Here is a 24527-nt window from a genome sequence, read left to right on the forward strand (position 1 = left end):
ATCTCATTTTTTCCAAACATAGCAAAAGCCATTTCTCACGTTTGATCCGACTACTGATCTATTTTTCGATCTGTAGCCACTGACTCCACATCTATCTTTATTACTGTATGAGGAAAACTGTTACCCTGAGGTTTAAATTCCCTATGCTCATCATGCCTCTCCCGAGAATATATCTCAGTTTCAAGACAAGGTTTTCATGAACACTGAGACGAAGAGGAGCAGATGGCTTCAGAGAGAAGTTTCTTGGTTTGTTAATTCAACTCTAAAGTGCCGATATGGCCTTAGTAACGACTCAAAGTCTAGCCACCCCAGGCCTGTGGAGTGATTAAATAAATGGAAAGAGGTTACCTTATCTGGGCTGGCAGTTTAAGTGTCTTCAACGACTGCCCAACAACCAAGTATGAACAAACACACTAGAAGTCAGTCCTTCAGGCTGTGAAAAAGTCAGGCACGTCGACAGCTCTTCATCCATTATGAGAAAACAAATAACTTCTACTAAGAATTAATAGTTCTAAAGGCTGATAATAAGACAACCACTAACCTAAATTCAAAAACACAAAGGCCTAGTACAAATTCTATATCCAAATAGCAGTATTCATAACAAATGAGAAAAGATAGGCTATACATATTAGAAATCAGATTATATAACAGAAAAAAAATGGTGAGGCAGTAAACAACCTGGGAGTGCTTCATTTTTATACTGGTCTTCAAGACTGAATTAATATCACCATGTTTCCTGTTCATATTTATGCTGAAACGACTAGAAATGATTTAATGGGCAATGGATACCAAATTTCCAGTTCACTCATTGCTTCAACAAATGTTTACTGAGCACATACTATGTGTAGGGCATTGTGCTCTGTGCTGTTAAGGACACAAAGCTCAATAAGAAACAGCTGCTCCTGTAGAAGGGCAAGGAGACACACATCCACAGACACATGTCAACATATAATAAGGAAAGACGTGTTCAATGTCATGGAATGGCTAGAGAAATTGTCAGAGAAGTCGAAAGGAAAACATTATATTCTGTTTGGAAATCATGTAAGATTTGAAAAAGAAACACTGGACTCGGGTTTTCATGTATGCATAGGATTTAAACAAGCTGACACGGAAGACCGGAGGGTGGGACATTTCTGTTGGTGGAAACAAGTTGGACAAATATGAAATGCACAGAGAGAACCTGGGGCAATTCAGAGGATGTTTGATAGGAAGGAAGAAGATAAGCCAGAAAAAGCCCTTAAGGAAGTAAAGAAAAAGGGCACAAAGAAAAGGCACCTAAGCAACCTGAGAGGTCAGGGAAGTTTCCTTGAGGATTCAGCACTTGAGCTGGATCTCAGAAGACAGGCAGGAATCAGCCATAAAGAGAAGGGTGCTTCAGGAGGAGGAGGTAACACACAACAGGCAGAGGCTTGAGAGAGCACGGCATACCTAGGACACAGTTACTTTGGTAAAGAACACTGTGTGTAGCCCCTAAAGCAGGTCCTAAAGTAAGAACGTGGTGTGTAGAGCTGGCAAGAGATGCGCCTCAGAGGAACACAGAAGTCAGGTGATGAAGGGCACTGTAGGTCATGCTGAAAAAGTGTAAGCTCCATCTTTAAGGTGCCAAGAAAACATTACAGATTTTAAGCAAGAAAGGGACAATCTAACATGTGTTTTAGAAAGATCCGTCTAGAAGCAGTGTTAAGGATGTATTACAAGAGATAAGACTACAGGTAAATGGACCAGTTAAGGGGCTGTTCTATCAGCTTAAATCTATTTTCGTCATCCATAAAATGAGGATAAGGGTAAACTAAGACAGTGGTGGTGAAATAGACAGGAGTGAATGCAAGAGAAAAGCAGGACTTAGCAACAAATAGGAGGAAAGGAGAGCGAAGGAGGAAATACCCCAAGATGTCTCCCGGATTATTTAACTCATTGGGTATATGGTGGCACCCTTCATTAGGATAGGAAATACAGGATAAAGGGAGATTTGGAGAAAAAAGATGCTAAGTTCAGTTTCAGACATCTTGAATTTTAAGAAAATACAGTTAAATGCTTAAAACTATGAGTTTTGAAGACAGACCCAGTTCTGCCACTTATTATTTGTGCCTCTTGGACAAGGAACCTATCATCCTCTCAGTTTCCTCATCTGTAACTACTAAGAGGGTGATGGTGGGGATTAAATGAGATGATGACTAAAGATACTACATAAATGATAGTTGCTGTTTGTCATTAATATCATTTGGAATAACCATGGAACATCCAGATTGAGATGTCCAATAAGCAGTTTTAGACCATGGTCTGAGGTTAAGATTCAAAAGGCTGAGCACTTTAGAGTAAGTAAGCATACCATAATTTAAAAAAAAAAAGTGGGAAGAAGTGGGGCATTGAGCCTCGAGACATAGATTTGCCAATTTATTGGATAAGGAGAAGGACAAAAGATGAATGATGAGAAGCAAAGTAAGTCATGGTTATTAAACATCAGACAAACACTGCATTATACGAAAAGGGGCAGTCCCCATTTTCTTGCAAGTAATTTGGTGAATTAAATGAAAAAGTAGATACAGAATTCTTCCATCTACCCAAAGAGAACTATTTCCCTAGATGGTAGAAGTGGAAGAGACAGGAAGATATTGAAAAAAAAAACAAAAATGGGTCCTAAAGTAAACTAAAGCCAGATGGATGGAAATCATGAGGACCCAGGATTTGTCAAATAAGGAGACAGAGTATAGGCAGAAATTAACATGGCTTGTGGATAAATTTTTAAAAAGAAAGAACACCACTATCTATTATTTTTTCCAAGAGGAAAATAGGAACGGCATATGAGAAAGGAATAAAATTGGCTACTACAGGAAGGCATGTGGGAATGGGCTGGAAAGTACAGGGAAGAGTAAGACTTCTTTATATAATTTTGATTTTTGAGCCATGGTGATGATTTACATGTTCAAAATATATAATTACATCAACAACGATAGGGAAAAAAGCTAAAATTGAATCCAAACAGAAACAAATGACCCTGTGTTATCTCACTGATAACACACACACAAGGAAGTAATTCATGAACTTGTGAACACAGTACTCTGCCAACCTCACTGGGATCTATTTTAAAGGCAAAAAGAAGGGCAGAAATATCTTGTTTTACTTGATAGGTTTGTTGTCTACAGTGCTCTTGGTGGAGTAATTCCAAAACAATTTTATATTAATTATAAGACATTGATGTGTCTGGGAACCCAGGTTCTCACCATGTGAGAACACAGATACAAATAAGGAACGGGAGAAGGAGAGAAAGAACCTTGGGGTGTTAGACTGGAATTGAAGGCCTCAGTATGAACTCATGGTTTAAGTAAATAAATATAAATTAAAAATACATATAAATTTATATATAAATAAGTTTATTTATTTATAACAAATATGCATTTATACAATAATATATATGCAAAAAATATATATTTGCCATATATATATATCTCTCTCCTAGTTCTGTCCACTGAAACAACAAGTCATAGCAATGAGCACACCTCTTTGGTATCTAAATACTACTCTCTAACTAAAAGGAACCAGGACTTCTTGGTGTAATAGCCAATTCCAGGTCTGGGACAGGGAAAATACAAGGTGAGCTGAGACATCTTCTTGCAGCATAAAATAAGAAAGTACTTAAAAAGCAACAGAGATATATCAAAATGATACAAAAGCCAGACTGAAGGGGTTCCCACTGGCCAAAGTGGACCCAAATGAAATGTATCACACTGAGGTTTTTTTTTTTTAATCTACGAGTCCATTGTGATTTTCAATAAAAAGGAGAGAAGGGGGAAAGGCAAGCTCTTCTTTATGTAAGAATGCCTCTACCCAATGTAGAGAACAGAATTAGAAAAAGCACAATTTTGTACCCACTGGTGTAATATTTGTTTCAGACAAGGTTTATCAATGCTGCCAAAACCACTAGGTGAAGCGTTAGAGAACAGGATATTCAGTCTCAAAATATACCACAACTATTTATTAATTATAAATGGAGAAATGTGTTTGTCGTTAGTGCAGACAAGTTGACTCTGACTCCTAGCGACCCTGTGTACAGCAGAGGGGACCCCTGCCCCGTCCATCTTTCTGCGCCATCCTCTCACCTTCCGGCGCTGTATCAGACGATGCTCCGCTGCTACTCATAGGATTTTCGTGGCCAATTTTTCGAAGTGGGAGGCCCGGTCCTTCTTCCTAGTCTGTCTTAGTCTGGAAACTCCACTGAAACCTGTCCACTACAGGTGACTGTGTTGGTATTTGAAATCCCGGTGGCATAGCTTTCAGCATCACAACATGCGGCTGCCACCATATGACAACCCACAGACAGGTAGTATGGTTCCCTGACTGGGAAACAAACCCAGCCGTAGCACCAGGAGAAATCTATAAATCCACCTAAACTAAGTGAATAAACTTACACCATTAATCAAGGGATCAAACTTACCATCACCAATAATATGACAAACTCTTGATGTGCTGCTCTAAGAACGTGGCAACATTGGCTACGTGGTGTTCTTGCCTACAATTGTAATCTGAATCAAACTACAAGGAAACAATCAAACCATTTGTAGAACTGTGGAACATTTTACAAAACAGCGGATCTGGACCCACATAAGGTTACCACCACAAAAGACACCTCCTCTCTCAAAAACCTTTTAAAAAAAAAAGGAAGGCAGGGGAACGGTTCTACATTAAAAGAGAAAGAGACATGAAAAGCAAATCCAGTGTGTCCTCTCCGATGGATTCTGGATCAGGGAGGAAAAGGAAACACATATAAAGGATATTAATGAGATGACTTGGGAAATTTGAATATGGACTAGATATCAGATACATTACCGAATCAACATAAAATTTCTTGAATAGTTATGTGCTTAAAGTATTCAAGGGTTAAGTGTCACTATGCCTTGCAACCTGCTTTCACGTGGTTCAGAAAAAAATATATATGTGTGTATACATTATTCAGAGAGCTAGAGATAAAGCAAATGGGCAAAATGTTAACAGTTGATAAATCTAAGCAAGGGGTGTATAAGCACTCACTGTACTTTTCTTTCAACTTTCCTGTGGTTTTGAAATTTTTCAAAATAAAAGTTGAAAAAAATAAACTATGACCTTCTGGAAGACAGCGACGAATCTACTCAGCTACAAATGCACCTCACACCGTGCCTGGGATAAAGCATATACTCAATTTAAAAATAATTTTTAAATGCCGATTTTTCTACCAAACGCTTTATGGGTTAGCTACAGAAATACAAGCTCTTTATTAAATGTAGTATAGAAAATATAAGCAGTTAAGTAAAATAATAAAGTCCTCGCTATGTTACAAGGCCCAGAAATTTGATATTATAATCACTTTCCATTTCTCCAAAGTAACTGGAAGATTTCATCTACTTCGACAAAACATTCAACTCCAGGTGGGATCTTACTGCCGCTTGGTGCTTGGGTTTCACCTTACAGACAGTTGAGTATATACTGAATTAATCCTTTCGGCAGAGTATCTGTCAATATTCCCAAACATGCGAGGGATTTGCAAATGTGATTAGGAGCAGTAGTAGCCAGAGCCATAACCCCTATCATTAAGTAGTGGCTGTTTTAATAAAAGTCATATATATAAAATATCACCTTCTTAAGTACATCCATACATATGACCTTATTTTTAACACCCTGTAAGGTAGGTTGTTTGTGCTATTTTTAACTCATGAGTAAAGCATTAGGATTTACTGTTCTGTAACCTGAACCGGGATTCTGCTTGCCAACCCGGCCCTGAGATGGAGAGATTTGCTTCAGGGAAGGGAAACCAACAGCAACTAACATTCATGAAGGTCTCTTCACAATGACGTATGCTCACAAGATATGCACGAGGAAGAGTGAAGTTCAGTGTCATTTAAGCTAATCTCTACTTCAACCTTTTAAGAGGTAAAACCATTTGAGCAGTAATTTAGTACTAAATTAACTTGTTTTTTTTTCTCCCTATCTTTGAAGTTTTCATTGTTTAAGTAAGGGTTTCTGCAAGAGAAATGAAGCAACGTTCCTTTTGTACTCAAAGAGAGAATCACCCTGCAGACTTGCAGTACATCTGAGTGGCTAGGCTTAGCACAGGCATATTCTGCAAAGAGCCAATACATCTGGCATTTTGACATACAACCTTTTCCCCAAGACTGCCCCAAAATACTCCATGATAATCAAGTTTTCCTATCACTGAATTATCATGCTGCTGAACCTTCTACTAGCAATAACTGAACTCTGCAGGGGAACGACGCCAGACAAGAAAAAAAATAAGGGAAGAACTGTGGCAGATATTACTACCAGATAAAGCTTTTGCAAAGATCCTTAAGATAACAAGTTTAGCAGTGAGCCTGAGAAACAAAGGTTCATTTTCTTCTGAAGCCAGTGACAATTCACCCTCTACGTTACCGACTAGAATGCTGCGATGTGCCACGATGCTGGAGACACGTTTAGTTAGGCGGCACTGCTCCCAAAGTCAGAGCTCTTTAAAACGCCAGCTTATAAAGGCTCGGGTTTTAGCACGTGTCCCTCCTGGTTTCCCAGGTAGGTACTACTTAGTAACCAGACGTACCAAACATGAGCACCAAACAGTCTTCTAAGGTGGTATATTTTGGACCATCTTCAGAGGGACCGACCTCATTCATGCTAAGTCAGCAGCTCCACACAATGCCCTCTGACTCGGACCCTTCTGGAGTCTTCCTGCTCCTAAAGGGCTTAATTTATTGTCTGAAAGTCTTACTTTGCCAACTTGTAATTTATTTAGTCAATTACACCATTTTCATGCTGTAGTAAATGCCCATATTCAAACATGTACTACCAAATAGGAGCAATAAACTTTCAGGCATTCTAAAGGTTAAAATTTTCATTAAAATGACGGCCATAATATCTATACACTTTGGCTTCCTGTAAAGAAATATGCTCATGTATACACCTGTAAAGCAGGAAAAGAAATGTCTTGGTTGGGGTATATTTTAGATAAGCATGTGTTAAACTGAAAGACACAAAGGAAAGATGTTTATTCTCGAGGTAGGTGAGGAGAATCAGCCAGCCTACGTCTACAAACTAAAACAGTTAAGAGAAAAACAGATAGGAGAGCAGTTTCATGCAAAGGCAACCAGCTGAAGGCTGATCAGGGGAACCATTTTCTTCCTCAATTTCACTGGAGAATGATCAGTCTTCCAGTCTCATCAGGATTGGGCTGAAAAGTAACAAGAAATGAGGGCAATTAGAGAGGGAGTAAGAAAGCAACTGAGGAAGGAACAACCTGGAGACAAAACAGTGTGGATTGTGAAACTGATGCAAGAAGCAAGAATGCGAGATTAGGATTTCCGAAAGGGAAGCATCATGATCTTGTCCAGACAGGAATGACAACTGCAGTAGGTAGACCAAAATTCTGACGCGCAGAGGCTGGGGCAGGGGAATTGGCTAGGAAGCTTCTGATAGTAATACGTGGTTTGAAGAGGACACTGAAGCTTCCAGAGGATGTCGTGAAGAAACTATCAGCCCCATTTCATTTCAGTCCAAGAGTGAAAGCTAAGGAGGGGAAAAAAGAACGCCAAATTTAGGGGCCTCGGTGACCAGGATGACGATGGTGTCATTTGCAATAATGCAGATTTTGAGAAAAGCTGATACCTACGGCAGAAAAGATGAAAGGTTCAATTTTTGACATGTTAACTTTTTGGTTAATCCAAGCCAAGTGGAGATACGGTACAGACAATGGGGGATTCAAGGCAGGTGAATCTTTTGTTTTCAGGCAGATTCTGCCCTCCCTCTACCCCCGGGACCTCATAACTTAATTCCAACTTGACATTGCAGTCCAGTGCTGGATAGCTCAAGAGGAATCAGAGCGCCTACCTCACCAAGGAAGACTGCCAAGAGCAAGATACCTATTCTAGGCATTTCTAAAAGTCCATGTCACTGGAATATCAACTTCAAACAGGGAGTAGCGTTTAAATATATATCACAGCACTTTCATTTCAAGCCTATTTAACATTTGTGAAATACCTAGATCAAAATGTTGGGTCAAATAACTATATTCCAGTAAAACATCTACTAAAAGAAAAAATCTTCCCCACCTCACATCTCTCTTGAGATAATCACCCCGTTCAAGACACCTGTCACTCATAAAAGATTTTTCTTAATTCTCGCTTTCTCTCAACCTTACTGCCAAGTCTCTCTTTTGAGTAATAATAAAGGCCACAAGTCACTTCTGCTGTGCGTGTATAAAATACCTCCATCTCCCCTTCTTCTAACCCTAGTTCAAGGCCAACTGCACCCAAAGCTTTTGAGAACCAGCACTGGAAGATCTTCAAAGGGAAAGTGCCCATTAACCACAACAGCAGCTGCTGGCTAGAGCCTGCAATTTAAATCTCTGAAAAAGAAACTGTGGCTTCTGAAATTTAAACAAGGAGGTGCCACTTGTAATTACAAACATTCCAGTGGGTTCCTTCCTTCATTGATGGTTTCCAAACAAAAGCTTTTTATTCGATTTTGGTGGCGCTCCCCAAACCGTGAATGTAGGGATTCCTTTGTGCTTTGCTCCTGCGGTGGCCAGCTCCGAAAAGGGTGCAGGAGGCGGGTCTTTACCTGGCCAGGGCTGCTCAGACCCCTCAAAACCATCTCATGTGTAATTACTTGCTTGGCTGGAAACCAAAAAACTAAATGCTTCAGATTTATAGTCCACATTAAATACATTTGAGAAAGAACTTCTTAAAACACACATACACAACCTCACATTTCCCGAACCATGGAAACTGGAACCAACCTATTTTCTGAGAAACCAAAGAAGTTCAAAAATTAACACTGAAGCATTCCAACATTTCCAGCTGAAACTAAAAATTCATATTTTAAATCAATGGGGCAAATATTGAGAAGTAAAAGTAATAGTCTTTTCTCTCCCAACCACCCCACACCCCCATCCTACGAAAATAAGACCCAAAATACTTACAGCTTGTTGTATGGGTTTCCCACAACAAAGAAGGCATTTTGTGATCACTTCAGTTCAAGAATACAGGCTGAAATTAGCACTTAGCCAGTTAGAAATGGGAAAAGACATTTTTTCTTTTAAGCCACATATTTACAAAACGCAAAGACCACGAAGGCATTTAAAGATAAATATACGAATGAGGTATCTCACAGCCATCAACTAAAATAGCCTTTCCTTACAGAAGTCCGCAGATGGAGAGTATTCATTATAAGAACAACTGGAAATGGCCAATCTCTCCATGGGTGCTTTCCACAGCACGCCACAGTTAAGGGATTAGCCACAATTACTGCATATTTACACAACCATATTTACACAACAATAAAACTCATCTCCTCCGATCCAAACAAAACCTTGCTCAAAATAAACCAAACCACACGAAAGGGTCTCCTCAGTGCAGGCAGTAATCACGCTCCAGCTTCTCTGGTTTCTGCCTCAGCTTTTACCACCTCTAACAACCCCTCACTCCACCTTCCTCCGAAACGCTAGGGTAGGGCAAAAATTCTATATAGCAGTTGAGAAGATGTACATTCAGTTAATGATACTGTTATTACGAGAGCGGGGAAAGGAGCATGTATCCTATAGACATTCATTCTAAAGTCGATTACAGAAGAAACGACAGGATGTCCAGGATTTGTTTAAAATAATCTGGGAATGGGAGGAAGCATACGGAGGACACAATGACCACAGGTGGATAATTAGTGAACTGGGCGATCTGCACACAGGGTGAATTATGGCATTCTCTCTACTTTTGTAAATATTTAAAAATTTCCATAATAAAATAGAAAAATAAAGAAAATATGATTGACGTAAAGAAAAAGATCATCTTAAAAAGTAAAATAATTTTTTCCTGAAAAAAATTATTCTCAGCTTAAAGAAAAGTGATGAGTACCGAGTACCTGGTAAGAAAATCAAGATGTGTTCTTGTTCTTGACTCAAAGACTCTTCTTTTTTTCCTTAGTTATGTAGAACCAGTTCTATTGTTAATATTAATCCTTGAAAAGACAAATAAAAAGCTTAAAAATCTAAAGCTGAGTCTTCTGAAGCCTAGTTTTTGCACATCTGACTTTTATTACAGCGACACAAATCCAGAGGTCTTCCCTATGAAGGTGCTTTGGACGACATGCCTGTTGTGGCTGCCAAATAAAGTCCAGAAGTTTAGAATCATTCGTCATCACCAAAAACAAACTTACCAAGAACTGGTCCTTTCTCCCGAGAGGTCACTCCTCTGATCCACGGGTTATTACCTGGAGCAACAATTAATCTTGCTGCCTTCAGAATACAAACTATTCCTAGCCAAGAACCATACCCACGATCCACATCCCTCACTGGGCATCCCTGCTGGGAGGAGGAACACAAGGTTCACTGGCTCCATGTCAAGGGACCTGCTCCTAGCCCTGGATGCGTAGCTAACTCAGCCTCAGTTCAACGGGAAGCAAGGTCCTTCCCTCTCTGGGCTTTGGCTGCTTCCCTGCAAAACACTAGGATTTCACCAGATGATTTCTAATATGCTTCCTCTTTCAAAAATTCCATGATTACAAGAATCTCCAACTCTTCAACAGGTAATATTAAGAAAAAGAGATTTGGTGCTAAAATGTTACATTTTCTAATAAATACTTTAAAATGAGAATACGAATATTGTGTTGGGTGAGTTTCTGTATAAGTGCATATATATGTATATATAACTGCAAATATATCTATATTTGTGTGAGTACACACACACACACACTGACACCATTAGGTGCTTATATAGGACTAATTGCTTCCAACTCAAAGGAGCAAATTTTCAATTCTGCAACAGATGTCGCTGTGTGATTTCTCCCTTCTGTGCTGAATTTTCAGTTAAAAATGCCCAGCATAATGGTCAGTCCTATTCTTCCCAAGAGAAAGATACAGCATTTGAATCCTTCGGATTTATCTCTTATAAATTTTCTTCATATGCTGGTAAATTTCCATTCAAATCATAGCATCGATTAATTTGGCCCAATTTTAAGAGATTTCCCCACATAAAAATAGGCCTTTTGTGAAAAACACACACACACAAAACCATTTTTAAAATGTAAATACTAAGTGACCGATTAGGCATTAAAATGTCACATACAGAAACCCAGAGAATGAGACAGTTTATATTCACAGGAATATTATCAACTTTTTAAAGCCTGAAAATCATTTAGCAAAATAGGCTAAGGAATAATAAAAATTCACTTATGTATGAGGCTAAAATGTACAAGGTGTGGGCAAAAATCACTAAAACTCCAAGAGTACCATTAATAATAATGAAGATTTTGGATTTCAGTTTCCACGTTTCTTTAAAAATAAACAGAAAGGCTAACATTATAATTGCAAGACATCTTACCAATCTGACATTTGCTATCAACCATTCCTTGACCCATGTCATAGAAAAGTGACATCTCTTTCCCTTCAACCAATACATCCTCCAACCACCATCAGTCTCAACAGGTAGCTAGCACTTCCTTCTGCTGAAATTCAGTACTGGGAGAAAGGATTTCAAACTCTCCCTTTTAGACCCAGGAACCCGTTACCTTCTGGGGTTTTAGAGAGAGTGGAGCGAGATGAGCAGTCAGGGAGCCGAGGACCAACTCGGATAAGAACATGAAGTCAGGAAGTAAGAGAGGAAGCGAAAGTGTCCTGCCTGTTGGCGTCTTCCCTGTCCCACTGCCCTGTACCAGGAGGGCCATTGGGGAAAACTGGATAAAGCATGTACAACATCCATATGAATAAAGCTCTTTGTTCCGGAGAACTGCCTGCTCTTTTATTCCCCCTTTTTCCGTATTTGTTCATTTCAAAAGACTGCTCAATGGATCTCTTGTTCCTCCAAAATGTCCCAGGCAAATAATGCAAGCTTGTCTCGTCACACAAGTCACTAAATGAAGCCTTGTGCGTCTCCAGTGACACACTGTAAATATAAAGTGGCATTAATGAGGGATATTCTATCAAAGCTATCACAGACAAGTGCAAGTCCCTCCTGCGGCTATTCAATTTGATGCAGGGAAAGGCAACAACAGTAGGGCGGCACTTTTGTAAAGTCCCTAGCCCGGGTATACAAGCCGCAACAGGCCACGAGGAGCAAACCTCAGCCCCGGGGCTTCCCGTCACCACCACAAACCCCCAGCTTCAGCCATCCTCTCTAATGCTGAAAAATGGAAGAGGAGGGCAATCCACCATGGTTCACTCAGGATCAGAAACAACACCGTGTGGGCACCTAAACGGAACAGGCGTGATTTATACTGAGGAGTGCGCTTAGACAACCCCCTTCTAGTTGCATCTCCTTAACATCCATTTCATCCAAACACCACAGGAGGGATGGGAGATTTTCTCCAGTGGAGGCGTGCATTCAGTTACAGGAAAGACGGAACCAGGACCTACTGCACAAGGGCCGTCGATCGCCATCCCCACGAGGATGGAAATGAAACAAGCCTCACGAAGTTAGAAGCCAGCACCAACAGGTTCCTCTAACCCTGGGAGTGGGAAATGGAGGCTTCTGAGAAAGCTCAAACTAAAAGGACTAAGGATGAAAAGTCCCCCGCTGCACACCTGACCTCTACTCTGAGTCTAGGACCCAGGGCTAGGCCAAGACCCCTGCTCAAAGCCATCACACCAAGAAAAATGCATTAAGAGAAAAAAAGATTTAAAGAAAGTCATCTCACCCCCTCAGTACAAATCAAACCCAATTACTTCCTAATCTGAACACAAGTCTGATAACCAGCGTAAAAACAGGGATGTACACAAGAGCAAGAAGCTGCTTCCATGGTAACTGGCAACAGAATTTTCTTGTAGCTTTGACATGCACGATTGCGTTCCAGACCGCGCCTTTCCAAGTCAGCATATATCCCTCGCTGCGCAGGCAACTTCTTACCGCGAGATAGTTACGAACCCAGTGCTGCTGCTACTACCTGGTGCCTTCAACGAGCAGGCTCGACAGAGGAGGTATAATCTAATCCTACTCTGCTGCCAAGCGGCATTGCACGGCTCCCATTTTTAGTCGAAAGGCAATATCCCCGACCAGCGTTTTTCCCCTCTCTTCTTGCAGCCAATACAAGTCTATTGTTGCCTCTATTATGCGCCAGTTACCGAGCCTTTACTCACGCTCACGTTTAACTGACACAGGCGCTTTTTACAATGCAGCAGCACGAGGGATCTCTTTCAGGAAGATTTTATTGAACCCATCCAGTCAGAGACATCACCCGAAATGAAGTTGTAACCACACCGGCATCGGCTGAACCCAATTACCTCGTAACTCATAAATTAAGAATTCACAGAGGAAAAACACATAAACAACATCCGGAGACAGATAGTGGCATGGAAGAAAAAATCCTCAGCTCTGGAACTGAAGCTGCTGCCAGATTTCCCATCCCTACTCATCGCCGATAGGTTCCCCAAGCCGAGCTCCCTTGCAAGCCTGTTTTGGGGGGAAGGAACCAACCCGGCGTTCCCCAAACCCAAAGGTAGCACCCTCAGACATCCCCATTTCCTACAGTGTGTCTCCTGCGGTGTTTACGTAACTGTGTGTCCTCTAGCGTGTAAACAAAAGGCACAGCCCAAGCGGAGAGGAGCCCCGGGAGCGGCAGGGTGGCCTCAGCGCTGCGCCCGCCCGGGCCGGGGGCTCCGCAGGTGGGGGCTGAGCTCTCGGTGTCCTCCGCCACTTGTTGCTCACGGGTCCTGCAGCTCCTGAGCTGCAAGGAGGGGCTTTGCAGGCGCCGAGCCCTGCTGCATCCCCTCCTGCACCTCTCCGTCCCCCCGCGGCCCCGTGCCTCTCGGTCCCGGCTCCGCGCCCCGAGCATGCAGCAGGCGGCCAGGGGCGCGGGGACGCTACGCGACCGCCGAGCGCGGCGGTGGCGGGAACGGGAGGAGGCAGGGTGCAGCACGGCCGGCCTCTCCGCTGGGGAAGAGCTCCAGCTCCCTTTTGTTAACAAAAGCAAACACTGCCCTCTTCTTTCCCGACCGCGCCAACGCGCCCAGCGCACGGGCAGCCACACATCGTGCTCGTGCCGAGTGCTCAGCGTCTTCAGGGAAGGCGCCGGGCGTGCAGAGCCGCCCCTGGGCAAATTCCCAAGACAGTTCGGCACGCAGGGGGCGCCCGGAGGCCCTCAGGGTGCCCGCCTGGCCGCAGAGGCCGCGAAAGCTCCCTCCACCACCCCCGGACTGCCGAAAAGCACGGGCAGCCTGGAAATCCAGTGTCCCCACTCGCCGCGGAGGACGCCCTGGGGCAGGCGGGCTGCAGACTCTCGGTTCTTTCCCGCAGAGGTGGCAACAGCAATCGCTCCCCCGCGGGGCCGGGCCGCGGGAACTTTCCCTGCATGGACCCGGGCCAAGGAGACCCGCAGCCAGGCGGAGGGGGCGGAGGGGCCGCGATTAGGCCGGAGGGAGACACGAGGGGCGCGCAGTTCCGGGCACAAGGGAGAAAGGCAGAGCGCGGGGAGACCAGAAGCGGTCAGACAAGTCTGGGGATGTCCTGTGGACCAGTGAGGAATCACGCTGGAGGCGGCTCTAGTCAGCCATGGGGAGGCTTCAGGGATGGAGAATTGGGGGCCCGCTGGAGAGGCGGGGGCGAACGGGCAGCCCTAGGAGACGGGAGGACCCGCAAGTTACGGGGACAACACCGAGTTTGGGAGGGTCCGGAAGGTTTGGGGGGGTGCCTTCGATCCAACATTCCCTTCCCCCATATTCTCTAGCCCCAGGCCCCCCATTCTCACTCCACTCCGCACCCCGCGCAAAGCCGGGGAGGAAAGGTGTGGGTGCAACCATCCCTAAGGGCTCTAATTCACACCCAGCTGGGCAAAGGAGAAGGGGGATCACCGATCCTCTCAGCCCCTTCCATCTCAGCCCTGAGTTTCCTCTCCACACTCCCTCCGCTTCGGATTTAGGAAGTGGGGGAAGGTTGTCATGGAAACGTTTCCCCCTTCCATGGCTACGGCTACTGGGGCGCCTTAGGAAATTTAGGGGGCCGACCGGCCGGTGCCCACACCTACCTGTGGGGATCAGTGCCGCGGCGGAGAGGAGCAACAGCAGAAGCCGGAGCCGCAGCCCGGGAGGCGCCGCCGCCGCCGCGACCGCCGCCGCCGCCGCACACTGGGATCCGCTCGGCAGCACAGCACTCGCCATGTCGGGCACCTGCCTCAGACTGGCGGCGCTAGCTTCCTCTCCAGCCCGAGCGGACAACTAATTAGATGCTAATGACATGCACTGGAGGCGGGGTTTGGGCGGACCAATCGCAGGGCCGCGAGCCCAACCCGGCTCCCGGCGGACTCGCTCCCTCCCGCACCCCGCCCCCTTGCGCTGGCGTTCGGCGGCGCGCCCGCGCCACCTAGGGGCGGGGCCAAGAGGAGGGGCGTATGCAAATATGTTTATGTTAAAATTCGCTTTTGCTTCCCCGGGATCAAGGAAAAAGTGTTGTGGGCGCCTGGCGTTTGGGGGCTCGGGCTCCAGGGGGCGGGTCTAGCTTCCTACACACCTTTATTAGGAGTGTTTATAGCAATCGCTATATCAGACCGACGACTGGAGAATCTCCCCAGGAGGCTCCCCTGACCGGTAAACCGAGTGCATCTGGCCTGGAAACCAGAGGTTGCAAATTTCCGTCACTCACCTTGCACCGAAGGAATAGATCTTTGGGAAATGGGGGCTATTCGGGAGTGGAGAGTGAGAATGCAGGTCCCCGGATTGACAAAACAATCTGGGAGAAGTGCATGCGTGCTTTGCACGTCCGGCGGAGCAGGAGAGCCCGCTCAACAGCCTAGCGGTAGACTTGGGCATAGTTGGCAGAAAGGAGCCTGCGTTGGGCTCTGGGATTTTCGAGTCGGTGTCTTTGCGGTAGGAAAGGTAGATCTAGGAGGGTCGACTCAGACTCCTCAGCTTGCTGAAGGTCTCCTTCCTGGCTTTAATATATATGAGTACTTAATATATATGACACATACGATATTATATATTTACGATTACACACACTCAATAACAAATCTTTTTTGTTAAGCTTTCGGAGTGGAGGGCGGAGGCGAGGGGTGTGAAGATAGGGTCTACCATCTTTCTCGTTCAGGGCTCAAACCTATTCCCCCTTCCTCTACGCCCCCTGTCCCTCTTAAGGCGTCTGGGGACCAACAGGTGCTCCGAGCTTCCCGCGTCTCTGGAAGAGGCTCTCCCAGCTGAAGCCACTTGCTTCTCCGGACTCGCTCTCTCTCCCCGAAATTGCCTTTGCTTTCTTTTCAACCAGGCAGCTGGCTCTCTTGTTTGTCTGCTTTTTAATTACTTATTTTCTTCCCCTCTAGAAGATCGTGTGCGCTCTGACCCTCTGTTGCTCAAGCATCAAATTGAAGGACGAGCCATATTAAGTGTAAAGGTTTATAATAATTTAAGTATTCATAGAATGCAGAACAATAAGATGTAGGAAATACAATTTGCATAATAAATATCAATATCACAACAGCTAAAACAAACCATGACAAATTATCTGTGGCTAAATGACCAAGAGATTACTGAATGTAAATTGCTAAGTCTGAGCTATAGTCTAGAGGAGCTGCACTAAATGACTTGCTGGGCCCTCTGTCTCATCTCGCTAAAATAAATAAATAAATAAATGTTACATATCAAAAAGGAAGTCAAGATCTGCCAACCCACCAAATGAGTTACACTTAAAAACAGGCTCCTATTATCCATTATGCATAAACTAATTTCAAGACTGCCCTGTCTTCACAGCCCTCGATATTCTGCTCTGTAATTACAGGCCCCATGCACGAACTACAGGCAGTCCCCCAGAAGTGGGGAAAGCTCCAGCAGGCAAATGGCGTTGCATGAGGCGGGAGACCATCACCACACAGTCACTGGGATAATGTCCAGTCTGCAAAGTCTTACCTATTCTTAACACCTTTAGGAGTAAAGCTACCTGGCTCAGACCGAAATGCAAAGCAGAGTCCCACCAAAATTAGGATAGAAAATTTGAGGCCATATGTATGTTGAAAGTGATGTGTAAACTATAAAGTAAGGTCCTATATGTCAAGAACTCTAGCACCCTAGCACAGAGCCTAGTGTATAATAATTTTAATATTTGCTATTATTATTAGTACTGCTACTTTTGCACTTATGGAGTTTTTAATTAAGTATTTTGCATGCCTAATCTCATTTAATGTTTGGAACAATCCCCATAGTACGTACTACTTTTATCTCCTATTTTATATTTTTCAAACATAGTTGGAAAGATTAAGTCATTTTCTGAAGGTCAGAGTTTCTAAGGTGCAGACAGAGCTTATGCAATTAACCGCTATGCTATACTGTGCCTCAATAAATATTCGTTAAGTGAATGAATAAACTTCACATCACAATGCGTGAATAATAAGCATAGGATAGCTACATTTTTAACATAAGGTGAAAATATGCCAGCAACTCAGAAACATTTTTTAAAATAACAGGACTGCATTATAATCCTAAGGAAAAGCATTCCTCATGAGGCTGAATCTCCAAGAGAATCTAGTCAAGCCCCAGTCCTCCCACACTAGGAACACAGTATGGGGACATTGGAAGATGTGGAGTGTTTTCATCTCCCTTCATTCTCTTGGCACATCAAATGAACACCTACTCAAATTTCCACTTGGCAAAGAGCAACATGGGACATTTCTGTGGGAAATGCTAATGCTGTATGACTTACCTCACCAGAGGAATGCAAATAGCTTTAGAAATTTCCACCAAAAAATGCCACCTGTGCCGTAAGATTAAGGAACTTGCACATCCGATTTCCCAGGTCACGGGACATCTGCAGCACTGGGTCTACATGGAAAGAACCAGAGCTGAAAATTTAAGATGAAGCTGTTGCTACCCTATCCACTAGCCACACTCCTCTCCCACCCTCAGCTCTTTCACACTGAAGATCTCGCCAAGCGATTTAACATATGGAACTTGTGAAGAACGTATCAGATTCCCGCAGCCGCTAAATACAAGTTATGACTACTCTGGCTTTCTCATAGTAAAGCTCGTCATTTTCTGCTTCGTGGACTAGAACTCCTCGCCAACTACAAGTTCCAACATTTTTTCCCCTTGCTACATGGATGTAACCAATTTTGAAAACCAGATGGTGTTTTTGCCATTTATAACTGATAATCAATTGTTTTGTGAATTTAATTTTTCAAGAAAGAACTGAAATACTTATCAGAATTACAATCTGGGTGCTACTTGTGTAGAATAAAATTGCCAGCAGCACCAAGAGCCTGGTTGTTTTTTTTTTTTCCTGAGAAAACTTTAAAGAGCGAGCGAGAGAGAGACCCTATATTGTTTGCCTTACTAAAACAGTTGAGAAATATGGATACACATATATGAAAAATAAGTGTTAAAGAGAGATTCATGTTTTAGGGAATACGTCAGAGATAATCAATGAGAGCTGTAACATTTTACTTTTTATAATGCTAATTATTGGAGTACCCGTGTGTAAAAAAGCAATAAAGACAAATTATTAGGGAAAAGAAAACAGTATTTGGAGTCAGCATTTGCCCTGCTACTGGATTATTTGAGTACATATAGAAAAGTAGTTTAATCAGTTTATGGACTGAATATTTTTCTCTGCCCTGTCCTCCACAAATTCATATGTTGGGGCCCCAACCCCTAATATGATAACATTTGGAAGTGGTACCTTTGAGATGTAATTAGTTGTAGATGAAGTAAGTGATGGCGGGGCCCCGATGATGAGATTAATGCCCTAGGAAGACACCAGAGCTCTCTCTCCACATATAGGCACCAACGAAAGGCCATGTGAACACATAGCAAGAAGGGAGGCACCTGTAAGCCAGGAAGCGAACTGTCACCAGAACCCAACTATGCTGCCACCCTAATCTAGGACTTCCTAGCTTACAAAACTGTGAGAAAATAAATGTCTGTTATTTAAGCCACCCAGTCTGTGGTATTTTGTTATAGCAGCCTGAGCAGACTGAAATAATCCCTAAGCCTCAGCTTCCGTTGTCAAAAGGTGTATTACAATTGTAATAAATGTCAGCTTTTTATAGAAAGTCCTCCTTAAATTAGGTAAGTTAGCAGTCTGTTAGAATATTGGACTAGATAGACTCTTGGTCTATCTAGTAGACAGCTCATCTATACTTAGATTAAGGCTAAGCAGCTCATCTTTAGGGTCATCAGTCTGTGAATCTTTATGAAATATAAAGCCAGCTGAATCCATATTCCTAAATGAGTACTTAAGCACTTTACTCACAGGTTTATTCTTTGAGAATCATAGAGTTGACAGTAACTCTTGGATATCAGTTTGAAGGAAAGGGAAGAACTGACATAGGTTGCAGAAAGCTACATATAACCTGGGTCACAGAGCAGCTCCAATGCCCATGGAAGGGAAATTTTCCACAGGGACTCAAGTCATAGTTTGTTCCAATCAGATATCTAGAAATAGATCCAGGTGTATGTGGCTGATCCAAATATTCAAGAAAAGAAAAAAAAGTATAGAGCACCCCAATGGAACAGTCACTGTTAAGTTATAGGAATAAAAAGATGAATGAGAAACTGTATCTACCATCAAAGAACTCAGAGTATATTAGGGGATACAGATGTACACCATGATTATTACGTGATCAATGTTGTTGTAATATGTGCACACAGCTCTATGTGAACAGAGAAAGGAGACAACCAACTATACCCAAAGGGCAGATGTGAATGTCTGTGTACCAGAGAAAAATTCACACAGGAGAATGATCATGCTGTCTTGGAAGTTGAACAAGTCTCCACAGGATAGACAGGGATGCTATTGAAGGAGAGGGAAGGTGTGACTAGAGGGGAGGTCATTTACAAGGCCCAAAAGCTTAGGAGAGCCTGGTGCATTTTTGGGAAATGACAAATAGAATGGTTGGATCACAGGTTTGCCAGAGGACAAGTGGTAAGAGAAGATGCTGGGAAAAATATACAGGAACCAGGGAATGCCTTGATTGACAAGCTAGGAAGTTTCAATTGTTGATTAATTATAGATTAATGGGAACCCATTGAATTAGTAGAATGTCATGGTCAGATTTACATTTTAGACAGATTATTCTAGTAGTATCGTGATAGAAAAGTCTTTAAACGAATCCTAGATTTGTTCTTTCAGCATTTGAGTGGATGCTGGTACCATTCTGCCAGACACGTATAGGGGTATGGAACAGGTCCATTTGATTATTATTTGTTTGCGAGATGGGCAGTGGGAAGAAGATGATAATTTCACTTTGGGACAAGTTGGCTTTGGGATGTCTATGAAATATTCAGCCAGGCAATAAATTACCTGAAATGCTGGTGTAGAACTTGGGAAAGTGACTGAGCTGGGAGTCAAGAGCATGTAGTGGAAGTTGAAGCCATGCACTTGGGTGAGGGCAGGAGAGAGCGATGGTCACTCAGAGAAAGTGTATTGAAGGACATTTTAAAAATATGCCAGGAGTACCACTATGATGAATGCTAACTGTTTAAGGAGTGGATGGAGCTTGAGTGGAAGGGACATGAGGATAGGGAAAGAACAAAAAGAGAACTAACCAAGGAAGAGGGAGTGATTAGCCACGTCAATTGCTACAAAGAAGTCAAATCAATACATTTCACAAAAATCATCAAGGGTTGACATTAGAGAGAAAATGCTGAAATCCAGGATGAGACCAGCCTCACACTTGGGGTAAACAGTTTGATTAAAGTTTGACAAAACAAGGAGAGAGATATGTGCTAATTTTGCTTATCTTGCCAGTAGGAAAGGAAGATGTGATTTGCTAGTGATTTTCTCATATGGAAGAAATAGCTTTAGAGTTTTTCAATTTGACATTCAATTTCATTGACACTGACAGACAGCCTTGGGTGGGATAGAGGGATTGTTGCGACTGAGGTAACTCAACTAATTATCACATACAGACCTTAGTTTTTATTTCCAAACTAAAATATGATTGGTCATGATGCTGCGAAAGTTTTTCCCACCCTTTAAAAGCCATACTTTCCTGATGTGATATCATAATTGTCAGATCTAGCTTTGTGATAATTCCTTAGCAGCACAGCACAACTTCTCAGGCAGCAGGATTTCAGCAAGATCCATTAAAAACAGATATTGATATCTATAGATTTTCATAAAGCTGCAAATATAAAATAGCCACATTATGAATATGAGATGGTATCACTCATGCTGCTAAAAGATGACAATGGCAATATAACTTTTTGTAATATGGGTTGTAAACAGAACAAGTTCTGAATAGAAATTGTCTTGATCATCTATCTTGCAGTCCCAAACAGGAAAAGGTTTTAGGAGGATATTCTCAAACGCCCATCCTTGGGGTCTTACGATGGCCCTGTCCAAGTTTTCATGTTTGTCCTTATGGTTTCAAATGACACTCAAATCCCTCAACTGCATTTTGAATTGGATATTCTACTTTTGTTTCTTCTTCTTTCTGGTTATCCCTGCCTGATTAGTAGGCTACTTAGAGATTTTGTATTTTTGCTCTAAAGTGCCCATGTTTATTCATTCTTTAAGTTCTATTGACTTAAGTCGAACCATTGTCTGACTTATAGCAAACCCCAACCCCTAAATTTCCAAAGGACTGCATGTGGTTTAGCAATGCAGCTCACATTAAAGTCAATGGCTGGCTAAATCCCACATAACTCTTTGAAAATGTAGGGGTTTGTCAAAAGGGTTCCAGAAGAGGAATAATCATCTGACTCTTTTGCAGATTTAGGTAGGTTTTTTTTCTCTTTTAAAAGTTATTTCAGCTCTCCAAGGATACACTTCTGTCAGCTAGCAGACACCCCACGTGGTGCTTTGAATATCTTCTTTTCCCTGTCCCCAGACTATGAAGAACTGAAGTTCCGTTTGTTTAAAGATCGTGTTTTGAAGAAAAGCAATGCTTAATTTCAGTCTTTCATGTTCATTGACAGCATTGTCACTTACTAAGCTATTTCTCTAAGACTTTCGTTACAGTACTAATATCTCACTATATATTTTATTTATGTGGTTTGGTCTGTGATGAATAACACATTTATGCAAAAAATCTCAATATATCAACAAGATGCCAATACACAGAAGGGGCATACTCTCCTATGCTGCAGTTAATAAAAGGCAGTAAATAGCATATAGTTTCAGAGGCAATTAGTACAGTTCATGACTTCAATTACAAAAAAATAAAAGCCCTTATGATTTCTAATAATTGTTATTTATCTTTCATCTAAAGTGTTCCTCTTGTCTGTGTAGCTTTGGCCCAGAAATAGCATTGCCAGTAGGGAAAGTATACAGCTGCTGCTTAACACACTAGGATGAGAAAGAGAAATCAAGGATCAGGACCCTAAAGCCTACTACTCTTCTTGGAGAGCTACTCCATGGGACTTTGGATTGATCCTATTCTGCTATTCCATCCACTCATGTCCTCCCACCAGAGTCAATTACCTGGCTTCTCATATGGCCAACCTGAGGAGCACATTTTGCTTGCTAATGCAAAGGAGGAGAAAAATCTCATGAAGTCGATTCAAACTTAGGAAAGGTTAGCAATCCTAAATTGGTCAGCTCTCTGGCATGTTCGTCTCCTAAAGAGGCACTTTGTAAAGCGTGATCACCTTAATATCAGATGTCACCAACTCACTTCATCTGATTCCATTCCTGTTTGAGCATGAAGGAAGCCCAAGGGGGGCTCCCAGTTCATTTGTCCAGCCTTCCATCTTCAGGTAATGCCAATTGGTCTATGTTCTGCTCCTACAGGATCTCCCAAGGAAACGGCAGTTCCAGAGGACCTAGAAACATCATACTTGATATTTAAATTTCTCTGTCCCCTCTTTTCAAACTTACAAGGCATCCATCACACTTGCATTCAGGGTAACAATGTTATGCTGGTAAATTACATATGTTCAGCATCTACTGCAAATAGAATTTCTGATTTACAATTTACAAAATTATCTCTTTCACCCTCTGGGTTTGCATTGTGGCTTATCCAGGGGCTTTCACTCAATATGCGTTTTGTTATGAAGATGAAAAAGCAAAAAAGGAAAAGTCCTCCTCCTTCCTTTCCCCCTCCTCCATCAAATGCGCTAGTAAAGCAGTCTTTTGATTTAGAAGAAATCCTATTGAGGACCTAAAGGCATGTCATCGTGGTAGCATCACTTCTTCATTATCTGATTCTTTTCCCAATTGGCAGTGCTTTACAGAGAGCCAGGTTCTTTCAAAACCAATGATAAAGGGGTATTTGGAATAAACAGAAGAGCCCCTAGTCAGTGAATACCTCAGATTGCCATGGATTGTGACTTTTAAAGCTAGTGCCTAGGAATTCAGCCTTTTTATCTTCAAATGTTTAAAATTAATTTGCTGAGCCGTACAGATGGGCTTTCTCCCCTCACTAAAATTGTCTTTAAAATCATTGAGGTTTAGATGGTGCTTTCCATATGGAAACAAAGAGGAGAATATTTCTAGTGTTTTCTTCTTCTTCTTTTTTAACGATATCATTGATTTATCTATTTTGAATAATTGAGAAAAGAGATCTGTTTTGCAGAGGGCAAGAGGGCTGCAGCTAATGCACAAACACCGAGTACACAACACCAGCTCAACTCAATTATCTGGGGTCTGGGGAGACTCCAACCTGTCCATTTCTGTTTCTCAGAGGCAGGCTAAAAATCACCCAAATGGAACTGGGCTGCTGAATCAGGTTACAATGGCCAATTCCATATTCTCATCATTTTCAAAAGATTGCTCCTCTACTCCGAAAGGCATTGCAAATAAACACGAAAAAGAAGATAAAAACCTCACCTTCTTCCTGGAAAGACAAAGACTCCACCTTAAAGACAGCTGAGCCCCCTTGTTCCCGGCATTCTCGCAAAGCCCCCAAACTCAGAGTCACTGAAAGGACACCAGCACATCTAGAAATCGCAGTAGGAAGACTATTACCATAGCCTCCTACTCACTAATAAATTCTCTTTTTATTTCAGAGTATTTACAGGATTTCTTTTTACGTCTCTAACCTCCCATAAAATATATCATCTACACTTTGCATTTCAGTTAAACCCTCTACTCTGGAAGGAATTATCATTTTTCTGAAGGTTAGTTGCTCATTCTGTTGACTGTCAAATTTGTTCATTAAGACGAAAAAGCAAAAAGGAAAACAGGAGGAAATTAGTGTTTTAGAACACTAACTCTGTGCCAGGATATGTGCTGGTTTGCCTCACATGCATAATAAAGTCTTTTTTAGAAGCATTCTCTTTCTTTCTCCACTGATAAGCATATCATACAAAGGCGTTTCTGGCAGAAAAATTTGAAATAGGCTTATTTTGATCCTAAAAAAGGTTAAGGGGACATTATTTGAATTTTTGCTGAGGGGATCCAGATTGTCAAGCTACTTCACTGGATAAAAGGAATAATACAGATAGAATCTGTATTCAAATGCTTTATTACTATTTTTCTTTGGCTAGTTGGAAATGCATTTTGACAAAGGTATACAAATTTTAATCAGAACTGAGAAGTATGGAATAAGAGAGAGAAGCATCAATATTTCCCTCAAGGTTTAAGATGTTTTTTTCTAATCTCTCTCTCCACGAAGCTCAAACGTTGAATGGACCTGCCTTCATCTTCCTTCACAATTACTTT

At 42.3% G+C, this 24527-nt stretch overlaps 1 protein-coding gene across 6 annotated transcripts in view; it reads right to left on the minus strand.

Moving 5' to 3' along the window:
- Positions 1 to 15288, minus strand: part of CADM1 (cell adhesion molecule 1) — a 314254-nt gene extending 298966 nt beyond the window's left edge. For 3 of the 6 annotated variants that reach the window (XM_008521795.2, XM_008521796.2, XM_008521793.2), the window contains exon 1: positions 14965 to 15151. In XM_008521795.2, coding sequence (XP_008520017.2) covers positions 14965 to 15097 — 133 coding nt within the window. In that variant the 5' untranslated portion in view covers positions 15098 to 15151. Of the gene's footprint in view, positions 1 to 14964 lie in introns of all 6 variants that reach the window. The other 3 variants (XM_008521797.2, XM_008521798.2, XM_008521794.2) reach the window with 3 other exon arrangements.
- Positions 15289 to 24527: the final 9239 nt, after the last annotated feature.

The sequence above is a fragment of the Equus przewalskii genome, chromosome 6 (genome assembly GCF_037783145.1).
Source record: "Equus przewalskii isolate Varuska chromosome 6, EquPr2, whole genome shotgun sequence".
Taxonomy (NCBI): Eukaryota; Metazoa; Chordata; class Mammalia; order Perissodactyla; family Equidae; genus Equus; species Equus przewalskii.